Source organism: Pristiophorus japonicus, chromosome 24 (assembly GCF_044704955.1).
Source record: "Pristiophorus japonicus isolate sPriJap1 chromosome 24, sPriJap1.hap1, whole genome shotgun sequence".
In the NCBI taxonomy this organism is placed as follows: domain Eukaryota; kingdom Metazoa; phylum Chordata; class Chondrichthyes; family Pristiophoridae; genus Pristiophorus; species Pristiophorus japonicus.
The window spans coordinates 6,029,973-6,044,783 of NC_092000.1; the positions used below are offsets into that span (position 1 = coordinate 6,029,973).

The window sequence follows — 14,811 nt, forward strand, 5'->3', positions numbered from 1 at the left end:
GTCATGTGATTGTTAAACCTTTGCTAATAAACCAACTAGTTCTTAATAGCAATGCGTCGCCATGAATTCTTAAGCAAAGATACCCATGAAGCAAATACACTACACCCACCATTCGAAACATTGCCAGAGATAGGCCGCTCCCCCTACTGCCTGGTCCCTGGCGGGTCTCCTCCCTCATCTATGCGCAGAACACCACGGAGAATGCCCGGTTGCAAACTCGCCCACTGGCAGCAAGGGCAGGTGCCACTTTAAGAAGCCCCACTGGCACCTTCCTGCCTCGGCCAAAGTGATCCTGACCCCAGTACTCCCAGTGCGTGGCACAAGCTGTGCCACAGGGTGCATCAACTGCAGTTAAACGAGGGCACGGTGAGATTCCGAGTCGGGCTTTGTTCGAGATCAAGATTGAGAAATAGTTAAGAAATTGATTTTACATGGGCGGGGAGGGAGAGGTCTCACTGGTTAGACTGCACTGCAAGAAGAGATCCCATTGGTGAGACTGTGTTCTGTAAGAAGGGATCCCATTGGTGAGTCTGTATTCTGTAGGACGGGACCCCATTGGTGGGCCTGTATTCTGTAGGACGGGACCCCATTGGTGAGCCTGTATTGTGTAAGAAGGGATCCCATTGGTGGGCCTGTATTCTGTAGGACGGGACCCCATTGGTGAGACTACACTGCAAGAAGATAGCCCATTGATGAGCCTGTATTCTGTAAGAAGGGATCCCATTGGTGAGCCTGTATTGTGTAAGAGAAGTGATCCCATTGGTGAGCCTGTATTGTGTAAGAAGAGGTCCCATTGATGGGCCTGTATTCTGTAAGAAGAGATCCCATTGATGGGCCTGTATTCTGTAAGACGGAATCCCATTGGTGAGCCTGTATTCTGTAAGACGGAATCCCATTGGTGAGCCTGTATTGTGTAGGAAGGGATCCCATTGGTGAGCCTGTATTCTGTAAGATGGAATCCCATTGGTGAGTCTGTATTGTGTAGGAAGGGATCCCATTGGTGAGCCTGTATTCTGTAAGACGGAATCCCATTGGTGAGCCTGTATTGTGTAGGAAAGGATCCCATTGGTGAGTCTATGCATCGTGACGGAATATGTATCAATGATAAGACTCTTTGTACTCGGTGGTTTTATGGAAAGTATTTTACAATCATTCAATGAACAATAAGAAAGTGTAACGATCCTTTAAGGCAGCTGGGTACAATTACTGTATGCTCTCTTTTCTCAGGAATGTTCCAACCGAGCAAACAATGGAAGATTCACCCTCCGAGATCTCTTGATGGTGCCCATGCAGAGAGTTCTCAAGTATCACCTTCTGCTGCAGGTGGGGATTGGCAAGGAGCTTAACATTGAAAACATTTCACATCTCAGCCACTGACCATTGTGCAAATATTCCCCACCGTCATTATTGATTGCAGAGGCGTACAGTCTTGGCTGGTGATCAATCTCTTCTCCTTTCAGTAATTGTTGCCTCTCTGTAAATTTCAACGGTACACTATCACAGTGTTACTGGACCAGTAACCCAGAGGCCGGGACTAATGATCCAGAGACATGAGTTCAAACCCCACCACGGCAGCTGGGGAATTGAAATAAGCTAGTGTCAGTAATGGCGACCATGAAACTCACAGGCGGTCCCTCGAACGAGGATGACTTGCTTCCACAAGTTCACAGGTGTTTCGATGAAGGACCTGATGTTCCAGATCCTGAATGCCAATTGAAGGGTGGAAGATGCCTGTGGGTGGATTTTTTTAACGTGGGGTGGCCGTTGCACACCAGCCACCACACGGGGCTTGACAGAGCGAGGTCTTGGTCCAGTGGCGAGGGTTAACCAGGACGACTGGAGACCAGCTCTGCTGCATGGACCCAGTGCGCACACATATCGCACAGTGTGGGCTGGGCCCGTGCTGCCCACATTGCGATATGGACCCTCACCTCTTCTGGGCCCCGTACCCTCATTCGCCGCACCTCCGCACGGTGTTCCAGGGCCCAGCGCTCCAGCTCTATTTATAGCTCCGACCTGTGGTGGTGGTCTCGCACAGGTCGGGGTGGCAACCAGGAAACTACCGGATTGTCGGAAAACCCATCTGGTTCACTGATGTCCTTCAGGGAAGGAAATCTGCCGCCCTGACCCGGTCTGGCCGATATGTGACTCCAGACCCACAGCGATGTGGTTGACTCTTAACTGCCCCTCTGAAATGGCCCGGCGAGACACTCGAGGGGCAATTAGGGATGGGCAATAAATGCCGGCCTTGCCAGCGGCACTCACACCCCGTGAACGAATTAAAAATAAAATGTGGTCTTTGCTAGAAGTGTGAAACGGGATCACAGCAAATCGGCTGACCGTGTTCCGCTCTGCCCAGTTTTCTTCAAGTCACTATATACCAGGAATGTCCCAGGTTTGACCTGCGCGATGTGCTGATCTCAGCCAGTGTGGTGGTAGGTTGTACCAATTATGGTCAGTGCCTCTGGGCGAGAGAGAGGCAAATCAGCCAGGCTTTCTACTCCTGATTTTATTACGTGTGTGGACGTTGTGAGAGGCTTGAGGTGCTCCGTGTGGAGCCGAAGTTTGCCAGCACCCGCTGTCCCGGGGTCCATGGATGAGAATTGATGACTTGGACAATACGATACCTAGAACCATACCACAACATGGGTCAGTAGCTGCAGGGAGGGGAGGGAAGAACATATTTTAAAAATTAATTCCTGGGAACTGGCCATCGCTGGCAAGGCCGGCATTTATTGCCCCATCCCTAATCTTGAACCGCTGCAGTCCGTGTGGTGAAGTGGCTCCCACAGTGCTGTTAGGGAGGGAGTTCCAGGATTGTGACCCAGCGACGATGAAGGAACGGCCGATATATTTCCCAGTCAGGGTGGTGTGTGTGACTGGGAGGGGAACGTGGAGGGGGTGGTGTTCCCATGCGCCTGCTGCCCTTGTCCTTCTAGGGGGTAGAGGTCGCGGGTTTGGGAGGTGCTGCCGAAGAAGCCTTGGCGAGTTGCTGCAGTGCGTCTTATCGATGGTGCACACTGCAGCCAGGGGGCGCCGGTGGTGGAGGGAGTGAGTGTTGAAGATGGTGGGTAGCGTGCCGATCAAGCGGGCTGCTTTGTCCTGGATGGTATCGAGCTCCTCGAGTGTTGTTGGAGCTGCACTCACCCAGGCCAGTGGAGAGTATTCCATCACACTTTGGGGAGTAAGGAGGTGAGACACTCGCCGCAGAATACCCAGCCATTAACATTCATATGTTAATGATCATGCCTTAATCTCTCACCGATGTGTTCCTGCAGGAATTAGTTAAGCATACCTCCGACCCACGGGACAAGGACAACTTACGAATGGCTTTGGATTCCATGAGAGTGAGTGGATGTTACTTAATATGTCGAGCTATCTCTGACAATTATTTATAGGAACACGATTACACTTATCTTAATTACCAGAAATGCGAGGGTATCGATATCAGGACAGGATGGACAGGCTGGGTCTCGTTTTGCTTGAAAAAAGAGGGCTGAGGGGTGACCTAATAGAGGTCTTTAAAATGATGAAAGGTTTTGACAGAGTGGATACAGAGAGAATGTTCCCACTTGTGGGGAAGAGCATAACTAGAGGCCATCAATATAAGATAGTCACCCGGAAATCCAATGGGGAATTCAGGAGAAACTTCTTAACCCAGAGAGGGGTGAGAATGTGGAACTCGCTGCCACAGGGAGGGGTTGAGGCGAATAGTATCGAGGCATTTAAGGGGAGGCTGGACAAGCGCATGAGGGAGAAGGGAATAGAGGGTTATGCTGATAGATTTAGATGAGGAAAGACGGGAGGAGGCTCGAGTGGAGCATAAACGCCGGCACGGACTGGTTGGGCCGAATGGCCTGTTTCTGTGCCGTATATCCCGTGTAATCCGATGTAATTGTTTCCTCTTTCTTTAGGACTTGGCCCAGTGTGTGAATGAAGTGAAAAGAGATAGTGAAACGTTGAAACAGATCACAAGCTTCCAGTTATCAATAGAGAATTTGGTGAGTCTGGGGTCAGTAAAACTGCAAGAAGTGTCTGATAGTGTGCAGACAGTTGTTGTATAAAGTTTAACAGAGAGAGAGAGAGAGGGGCATTAAGGTAACAACACTGACCACACAAGGGGTTAGGAGAGAAAGCAGGAATGGGGTACTGAGGTGAATGATCAGCCATGATCATATTGAATGGCGGTGCAGGCTCGAAGAGCCAAATGGCCTACTCCTGCACCTATTTTCTATGTTTCTGTGTTTCTATGCCTGACCCGCTGAGTGTTTCCAGCATTTTCTGTTTCCAACGTACTACATTTTCAGCCGTGGCTCAGTGGGTAGCCCTCCTGTCTCTCAGTCAGAAAGGTTGTGGGTTCAAGTCCCCCTCCAGAGCCTTGAGTATAAAATGCTCCAACACTTAGTCCCAGGGGATCCCTCCAATCGGAAGGCCTGATAACTACTGCTGTTAATTCAAATAATCAAACTGACAGCCACACCAAGTCAGCCACTTTTGATAATTGAGTGCAATTCTCTATCTAATGTACAAACATAATCTTCACAAAGGAACCTATTTTCTATGTTTCCATGGAGGCATGTCTCGAAGGGAGCTCTGGAGTAGACTGTGCAGTGCGGGCTCCTGTTGAGTTAAATCGACACTGGGAGCGAAGGACGGTCAAAGTACCTTCATAATCAATCTGTGTTATGAAAGGGGTGCAGGGCTATGGGGAACGAGAAGGGGGAATGTGGGTCTGATTGGATCACTCTTTCACAGAGCACAATGGGCCGAATGGCTGGATGATTCTCTGATGGACTTGGGATCTGAGCTCTCTAAATGGCTCAGTGCCTGAATCCACTGCCCAGTCAGCCAGCCAGACCAAGGAGGTCTGAAGCTCCACCCGCATATCTGCACTATCCAAACGGCCATCCCCCATTTTGTTGCATAATATTGTTCAACTACAAAAATGAGCCAACATGCATTGCCCCTGCACAGCAGTTCAGGCTCTGTGCGGAGGGTGATGGCGAGGAGGGGGCTATTGATAAAGCGACAGGTGGGAATATTTACCAACCAATACAGATAAGGAAGGGGGTCAGGCTTAATCATAAGGTCTGTATCGAATTATCTGATCTTACTCAGAGTAACTATAGGGATTCTGTAATTGGACGCAAGCAGCCCCTAGCTAGGACATAAGAACATAAGAAATTGGAGCAGGAGTAGGCCATTTGGCTCATCGTGGATCCCTCGAACCCAACTGGCTGGGGTTTTATTAAGTCTCGTGAACATCACGTGACTGGTTAAGCCACTCCCAACTCAACAGGCTCTAACCTGTGAGCATATTCACGGGTGCATTACACAAGCCGGAAAAGGTTTAATAAAAAAAGAGACCAATTTTGTTATGTTAGAACATAAGAAATAGGAGCAGGAGTCGGCCATTTGGCCCCTCGAGCCTGCTCCGCCATTCAATAAGATCATGGCTGATCTGATCTTGGCCTCAGCTCCACATCCCTGCCCACCCCCATATCCCTTGACTCCCTTATCGCCCAAAAATCTGTCTATCTCCACCTTAAATATATTCAATGACCCAGCCTCCACAGCTCTCTGGGGCAGAGAATTCCACAGATTTACAACCCTCTGAGAGAAGAAATTTCTCCTCATCTCAGTTTTAAATGGGCGGCCCCTTATTCTGAGACTATGTCCCCTAGTTTTAGTTTCCCCTATGAGTGGAAATACTCATGCATCCAACTTGTCGAGCCCCCTCATTATATTATATGTTTCAATAAGATCATCTCTCATTCTTCTGAATTCCAATGAGTAGAGGCCCAACCTACTCAACCTTTCCTCATAAGTCAACCCCCTCATCTCCGGAATCAACCCAGTGAACCTTCTCTGAACACCCTCCAATGCAAGTATATCCTTCCTTAAATACGGAGACCAAAACTCTTTCTATGGTGTGGTGCAGTCCACCATGCATTTGGGATCATCAGCCCCTAGCTCGGGAGTGGAACAGTCCACTGTGCAATTAGGATCATCGGCCCCTAGCTCAGGAGTGGAACAGTCCACTGTGCAATTAGGATCATCAGCCCCTCACGAGGAAGTGGGGCAGCCAGCCAGGGTACAATGGAAATATCTCCTCACGTAAGCAGAAATGACATTTTGTCTCAATGGGACGTCAAGGGTCTCTCGTTCAGTATTAACCATTTTGTTACATCTTAGAACCAGTCTCTGGCCAGCTACGGGCGACCCAAGATAGACGGAGAGCTACGCTTAATGACTGTGGACAAACGCTCCAAGCAAGATAGGTAAATGGACGTCCTTCTCTGTAGGTACAACCGAACAATGTGGAATGTTCTCGATGATTTTGGTCGCCTCAGTCTACAGGAGATCGCTGAGTTGTTTCTACGACCTGTCGGTCAAAATGCAGCCTGTTGATAGTACAGATCCTTGTACCTAGCAACAACCTTCATTTATATAGCGCCTTTAACATAGTAAAATATCCCAAGGCGTTTCACAGGAGCGTTAGCAAACAAAATTTGACATCGAGCCACATAAGGAGATATCAGGACATGGTGACCAAAAGCTTGGTCAAAAAGGTAGGTTTTTCAGGAGAGTCTTAAAGTAGGAGAGAGAGAGGCGTTGAGGTTTAGGGAGGGAATTCCAGAGTTTAGTATCTAGGCAGCTGAAGGCACAGCGGCCAATGAGGCAGCAATGAAAATCGGAGATGCACAAGAGGCCAAAATTGGAGGAGTGCAGAGATCTTGGCAGATTGTGGGGCTTGAGGAGGTTACAGAGATAGGGAGGGGCGAGGCCATGGAGGGATTTGAAAAAGCAAGGATGAGAATCTTAAAATCCCAGAGCCCACAGTTTACATTTCTGTTATATATGCAGACTATAGATATACTCTCTGTGTAGTCACTGTATAGTTGCACAAAATGGAGACTTGTTACCTGATGTACTATCAATAAGGTTTACACTGTGTATATACTGTGCTGGCACCACTAGAGGGTGCAACTGGTGGAGACCGAGGTTTCCTGCCCCTGTGGCAGAGGCTGTCCACCAGAGGGCACTGCGGTGGGAGACCTGAGGGTCACCTGCATAGGTGTGCAGGGCCCAGTATAAAAGTCTGCCCACCTTGCTTGTGCCTCACTCTGGAGTTACGAATAAAGGACCAAGGTCACTACAGTTTGAGTACAACACATTGCCTCGTGGAGTCATTCATAAGTACATTACAGACATAATAAATTCCACCTGGTAACAATCGGTATGGGCTTCAGGAGTCTAACTGAGAGAGCAGCAAGGCTCAAAGAATGAGCTTATAATCATTTACCTCTGGCTTGGAGGGTCACCAGCCTTACAATACAGCACCGCAACCAACCAACATTTCTCTCCTTGTTCACTGTTGTATTCATTTATAATTGAGCAATAGCAATGTGCATTTATGTAGTGCCTTTAACGTCCCAAACATCCCAAGGGTCTTCACGGAGGCGCAAGGATACGACAGCATCAAATCCAAATATTGGTCGATTTTAAGGAGTGTCCTGAACATAAGAATTAGGAGCAGGAGTAGGCCATACAGCCTCTCGAGCCTGCTCCACCATTCATAGAAACATAGAAACATAGAGAATAGGTGCAGGAGTAGGCCATTTGGCCCTTCGAGCCTGCACTGCCATTCAATATGATCATTCACCTCAGTACCCCATTCCTGCTTTCTCTCCATACCCCTTGATCCCTTTATCTGTAAGGGCCACATCTAACTCCCTCTTGAATATATCTAATGAACTGGCCGCAACAACTCTCTGCCGTAGGGAATTCCACAGGTTAACAATTCTCTGAGTGAAGAAGTTTCTCCTCATCTCGGTTCTAAATGGCTTACCCCTTATCCTTAGACTGTGTCCCCTGGTTCTGGAGTTCCCCCAACATCGGGAACATTCTTCCTGCATCTAACCTGTCCAGTCCCATCAGAATTTTATATGTTTCTATGAGATCCCCTCTCATTATTCTAAACTCCAGTGAATACAATACGATCATCACTAAACTTCGACCTCAACATCACTTTCCCGCCCGATCCTCATATCACTTCATGTTTTTCTTAATTCGTTCAAGGGATGTGGGCATCGTTGGCAAGGCCGGCATTTATTGCCCATCCCTTATTTGCCCTCGAGAAGGTGGTGGTGAGCCACCGCCTTAAACCGCAGAGAGCAGCTAAAAGTCACATATCGGCCAGACCGGGTAAGGGCAGCAGATTTCCTTCCCTAAAGGGCATTAGTGAACCAGTTGGGTTTTTACGACAATCCAGTAGTTGCATGGTCACCATTACTGACGCTAGCTTTTTATTCCAGATTTATTTAATGAACTGAATTTAAATTCCCCAGCTGCCATGGTGGGATTTGAACTTGTGTTTGTGGGTCATGAGTCCAGGCCTCTGGGTTATTGGTCTGGTGACATAACCACTGTGCTACCATACCCCTAACTCCTGTCTGTTAGATCTTCATACCCAAAGCTCTATTGATCTCTGTCTTGACTATACTTAACGACTCAGCCTCCACAGCCCTCTGGGGTAGAGAATTCCAAAGATTCACATGGAGGGGAGAGGGGCAGAGAAGTGTATGGAGCGAATTCCAGATCGCAGGTTCTAGTTGACTGAGGTGCACACACGCCTGTAGGGGGTCCCGCACGTTGTAGGCTTAGGCATGCGCTGCGCATGCGCAGAAACTCGGAACTTGCGATCTGTCAAGAATCCTCGACAGATCATACGATTCCAAAAGAGAAGGGCCCCGTGGGTGGACAGTTGGGCTATTTTATTGGGGTGCTTGCGAACCACATGTGCCCCCGGGATACGTTGGGTCTCTACACACAGGTACCACCAGGTAAATTCGTAGATCTTTGTGCAGGTCGGAGGCACACCGCCCGCGGGAAGCCTCCGACTGCAAATTTGGGGCAATTATGTTGAAAGTTGACTGTATGTCACTGTAAAATATCAACTGACTATTTATATTATAATAATAGTGCCAGCTGTGGCTCAGTGGGTAGCACTCTCGCCTCTGAGTCAGAAGGTTGTGGGTTCAAGTCCCTCTCCAGGAACTTGAGCACGAAAATCAAGGCTGACACTCCAGTGCAGTGCTGAGGGAGTGCTGCACTGTTGGAGGTGCCGTCTGTCGTATGAGATGTTAAACCGAGGCCCTGTCTGCTCTCTCAGGTGGATGTAAAAGATCCCACGGCACTATTCCGAGGGAGCGCCGCACTGTCGGAGGAGCAGTACTGAGGGAGCGCCGCACTGTCAGAGGGGCAGTACTGAGGGAGCGCCGCACTGTCGGAGGGACATAGAAACATAGAAAATAAGTGCAGGAGTAGGCCATTCGGTCCTTCGAGCCTGCACTGCCATTCAATGAGTTCATGATGAACATGCAACTTCAATACCACATTCCTGCTTTCTCGCCATACCCCTTGATCCCCCTAGTAGTAAGGACTACATCTAACTCCTTTTTGAATATATTTAGTGAATGCAGTTCGGGAGTGTTTAAACTAATATGGCAGGGGGATGGGAACCTATGCAGCGAGACAGGGCGAAGTAATATGGAGTCAGAAACAGATGGTAGAAATGTAAAAAGCAATAGTGGAAGGCCGAGTAAACAAAGGCAAGAAACAAAAAGGGCCACACTACATCATAATTCTAAAAGGACAAAGGGTGCTAAAAAAATAAGCCTGAAGGCTTTGTGTCTTAATGCAAGGAGTATCCGTAATAAAGTGGATGAATTAACTGTGCAAAAGATGTTAACAGATATGATGTGATTGGGATTACAGAGACGTGGCTCCAGGATGATCAGGGCTAGGAACTCAACATCCATGGGTATTCAACATTCAGGAAGGATAGAATAAAAGGAAAAGGAGGTGGGGTAGCATTGCTGGTTAAAGAGGAGATTAATGCAATAATTAGGAAGGACATTAGCTTGGATGATGTGGAATCTATATGGGTAGAGCTGCAGAACACCAAAGGGCAAAAAACGTTAGGATGGAGAATGAAACAGTTAGTTCAGAGACCATGGTCCAGAACTTAAGGAAGGGTAACTTTGAAGGTATGAGGCATGAATTGGCTAGGATAGATTGGTTTCCTGTAGCGTGGACAAGGGAGAACCAGTTGATGTGGTATATTTGGACTTTCAGAAGGCTTTCGACAAGGTCCCACACAAAAGATTAATGTGCAAAGTTAAAGCACATGGGATTGGGGGTATCCTGCTGTACCTGCATGCCAACCTTCAATGACTGATGTACCATGACACCCAGGTCTCGTTGCACCTCCCCTTTTCCTAATCTGTCACCATTCAGATAATAGTCTGTCTCTCTGTTTTTACCACCAAAGTGGATAACCTCACATTTATCCACATTATACTTCATCTGCCATGCATTTGCCCACTCACCTAACCTATCCAAGTCACTCTGCAGCCTCATAGCATCCTCCTCGCAGCTCACACTGCCACCCAACTTAGTGTCATCTGCAAATTTGGAGATACTACATTTAATCCCCTCGTCTAAATCATTAATGTACAGTGTAAACAGCTGGGGCCCCAGCACAGAACCTTGTGGTACCCCACTAGTCACTGCCTGCCATTCTGAAAAGTACCCATTTACTCCTACTCTTTGCTTCCTGTCTGCCAACCAGTTCTCAATCCACGTCAGCACACTACCCCCAATCCCATGTGCTTTAACTTTGCACATTAATCTCTTGTGTGGGACCTTGTCGAAAGCCTTCTGAAAGTCCAAATACACCACATCAACTGGTTCTCCCTTGTCCACTCTACTGGAAACATCCTCAAAAATTTCCAGAAGATTTGTCAAGCATGATTTTCCTTTCACAAATCCATGCTGACTTGGACCTATCATGTCACCTCTTTCCAAATGCGCTGCTATGACATCCTTAATAATTGATTCCATCATTTTACACACTACTGATGTCAGGCTGACTGGTCTATAATTCCCTGTTTTCTCTCTCCTCTTTTAAAAAGTGGGGTTACATTGGCTACCCTCTGCTCCATAGGAACTGATCCAGAGTCTATGGAATGTTGGAAAATGACTGTCAATGCATCCACTATTTCCAAGGCCACCTCCTTAAGTACTCTGGGCTGCAGTCCATCAGGCCCTGGGGATTTATCAGCCTTCAATCCCATCAATTTTCCCAACACCATTTCCTGACTAATAAGGATTTCCCTCAGTTCCTCCTCCTTACTAGACCCTCTAACCCCTTTTATATCGGAAGGTTGTTTGTGTCCTCCTTAGTGAATACCGAACCAAAATACTTGTTCAATTGGTCTGCCATTTCTTTGTTTCCCGTTATGACTTCCCCTGATTCTGACTGCAGGGGACCTACGTTTGTCTTTACTAACCTTTTTCTCTTTACATATCTATAGAAACTTTTGCAGTCCGTCTTAATGTTCCCTGCAAGCTTCCTCTCGTACTCTATTTTCCCTGCCCTAATCAAACTCTTTGTCCTCTTCTGCTGAGTTCTAAATTTCTCCCAGTCCCCGGGTTCACTGCTATTTCTGGCCAATTTGTATGCCACTTCCTTGGCTTTAATACTATCCCTGATTTCCCTTGATAGCCAAGGTTGAGCCACCTTCCCTTTTTTATTTTTACGCCAGTTAGGGATGTACAGTTGTTGTAGTTCATCCATGCGATCTCTAAATGTCTGCCATTGCCCATCCACAGTCAACCCCTTAAGTATCATTCGCCAATCTATCCTAGCCAATTCACGACTCATACCTTCAAAGTTACCTATCTTTAAGTTCTGGACCATGGTCTCTGAATTAACTGTTTCATTCTCCATCCTAATGTAAAATTCCACCATATTATGGTCACTCTTTCCCAAGGGGCCTCGCACAACGAGATTGCTAATTAATCCTCTCTCATTACACAACACCCAGTCTAAGATGGCCTCCCCCCTAGTTGGTTCCTCGACATATTGGTCTAGAAAACCATCCCTTATGCACTCCAGGAAATCCTCCTCCACCATATTGCTTCCAGTTTGGTTAGCCCAATCTATGTGCATATTAAAGTCACCCATGATAACTGCTGCACCTTTATTGCCCTCCCCAACATCACGACTATGTTTGGAGGTCTGTACACAACTCCCACTAATATTTTTTGCCCTTTGGTGTTCTGCAGCTCTACCCATATAGATTCCACATCACCCAAGCTAATGTCCTTCCTAACTATTGCATTAATCTCCTCTTTATCCAGCAATGCTACCCCACCTCCTTTTCCTTTTATTCTATCCTTCCTGAATGTTGAATACCCATGGATGTTGAGTTCCCAGCCCTGATCATCCTGGAGCCACGTCTCTGTAATCCCAATCACATCATATCCGTTAACATCTATTTGCACAGTTAATTCATCCACCTTATTACGGATACTCCTTGCATTAAGACACAAAGCCTTCAGGCTTGTTTTGTTAGCACCCTTTGTCCTTTTAGAATTATGATGTAGTGTGACCCTTTTTGTTTCTTGCCTTTGTTTACTCGGCCTTCCACTATTGCTTTTTACCTTTCTACCATCTGTTTCTGACTCCATATTACTTCGCCCTATCTCGCTGCATAGGTTCCCATCCCCCTGCCATATTAGTTTAAACACTTCCGAACTGCATTAGCAAATGTTACCCCCAGGACATCAGTTCCAGTCCTGCCCAAGCGCAGACCGTCCCTTTTGTACAGTACTGAGGGAGCGCCGCACTGCCAGAGGGGCAGTGCTGAGGGAGTGCTGCACTGTAGGAGATGCCGTCTTTCGGTTGAGATGTTAAACCGAGGCCCCGTCTGCTCTCTCGGGTGGATGTAAAAGATCCCATGGCACTATTTTGAAGAAGAGCAGGGGAGTTCTCCCCGGTGACCTGTCCAATATTTATCCCTCAATCAACATAACAAAAGCAGATTATCTGGTCATTATTACATTGCTGTTTGTGGGAGCTTGCTGTGCACAAATTGGCTGCCACGTTTCACACATTACAACAGTGACTACACTCCAAAAGTACTTCATTGGCTGTAAAGTGCTTTGAGACATCCGGTGGTTGTGAAAGGCGCTATATAAATGAAGTCTTTCTTTTTCATTCTTTCTTATATGGTATTGTACTGCAGACTATGTACAGTCCTGCATTAACCATTCGAATATTAAATGTAGGTTAATTATAATACATTATTGCTAATTATACATTGAGAGTTGCTGTACACCCACTAATTGGTGCGTTATTTATTGTGCAAGCAGATATGTATTCTTGTTCGATAAAGCAGTTGTCATCTGCAAACGTAAAGGAGAGAACTATGAAATGAAGGAAATAATCGACCTGCCTTATTACCAGATAAAGGAAGACCCAATAGGAAGCAAAGAAACCAAAAAGGTACAAATGAGACACCTGAATCCTCAGGACACAGCTGCTTCCTGTCCACCGACCTTTCACCGCTGCCACTGTAACCCCAGACTAGCGCAATGTTGTTCCTGTCCCATAACACTGGGCAGCGTGGTGACCTTATGGATGGCAGTTGAGGTCATCCAAAATTCAGCAGACCGTGTCCTAACTCGCACCGAGTCCCGCTCACCCATCACCCCCTGTGCTCGCTGCCCCGTGTCCTAACTCACACCGAGTCCCGCTCACCCATCACCCCCTGTGCTCGCTGCCCCGTGTCCTAACTCACACCGAGTCCCGCTCACCCATCACCCTCTGTGCTCGCTGCCCCGTGTCCTAACTCGCACCGAGTCCCGCTCACCCATCACCCCCTGTGCTCGCTGCCCCGTGTCCTAACTCGCACCGTGTCCCGCTCACCCATCACCCCCTGTGCTCACTGCCCAGTGTCCTAACTCGCACCGTGTCCCGCTCACCCATCACCCCCTGTGCTCGCTGCCCCGTGTCCTAACTCGCATCGAGTCCCACTCTCCCATCACCCCCTGTGCTCGCTGACCTACACTGGATCCCGGTTAAGCAACACATCGATTTCAAAATTCTCATCCTTGTTTTCAAATCCCTCCATGACCCTTGCCCCTCCCTAGCTCTGTAATCTCCTCTAGCCCCACAACCCCCCGAGATATCTGCGCTCCTCTAATTCTGCCCTCCTGAGCATCCCTGATTATAATCGCTCCACCATCGGTGGCCGTGCCTTCTGTTGCCTGGCTCTAGAACTCCCTCCCTAAACCTCTCCGCCTCTCTATCTCTCTCTCCTCCTTTAAGATGCTCCTTAAAACCTACCTCTTTAAACAAGCTTTTGGTCATCTGCCTTAACTACTACTTCTGTGTCTCAGTGTCAAATTGATCTGTTTTGTCTGTAACACTGCTGTGAAGCACCTTGGGACGTTTTATTATGTTATAGGCGCTATATAAATACAAGTTATTATTATAAAGGATGATGGCTAAACACTGGGAGGAAGAAGCATAAGCAAAACTGTTGAGCACTGCTGGTAGTTGATGTCCTCTCCGCAGTGCGGGGAAGTACTGGATGTTCCCTTGTGCTATCCCTGCTATAATGTAAGAAATAGGAGCAGGAGTAGGCCATACGGCCCCTCGAGCCTGCTCCGCCATTCAATAAGATCGTGGCTGATCTGATCTTGGACTCAGCTCCACTTCCCCGCCCGCTCCCCATAACCCTTGACTCCCTTATCGCCCAAAAATCTATCTATCTCCACCTTAAATATATTCAATGACCCAGCCTCCACAGCTCTCTGGGGCAGAGAATTCCACAGATTCACGACCCTCCAAGAGAAGAAATTCCTCCTCATTTCCGTTTTAAATGGGCGGCCCCTTATTCTGAAACTATGGCCCCTAGTTCTAGATTCCCCCACGAGGGGAAACATCCTCTCTGC

General features: G+C 47.7%; 1 protein-coding gene across 1 annotated transcript in view; it reads left to right on the top strand.

Moving 5' to 3' along the window:
- Positions 1-14,811, top strand: part of LOC139237905 (proto-oncogene vav-like) — a 135,136-nt gene that overhangs the window by 99,328 nt on the left and 20,997 nt on the right. Inside the window, exons 10-14 of the mRNA XM_070867197.1 lie at positions 1,228-1,323; positions 3,279-3,347; positions 3,915-4,001; positions 6,196-6,281; positions 13,225-13,357. Of these exons, the coding sequence (XP_070723298.1) occupies positions 1,228-1,323; positions 3,279-3,347; positions 3,915-4,001; positions 6,196-6,281; positions 13,225-13,357 (471 nt within the window). The remainder of the gene's footprint in view (positions 1-1,227; positions 1,324-3,278; positions 3,348-3,914; positions 4,002-6,195; positions 6,282-13,224; positions 13,358-14,811) is intronic.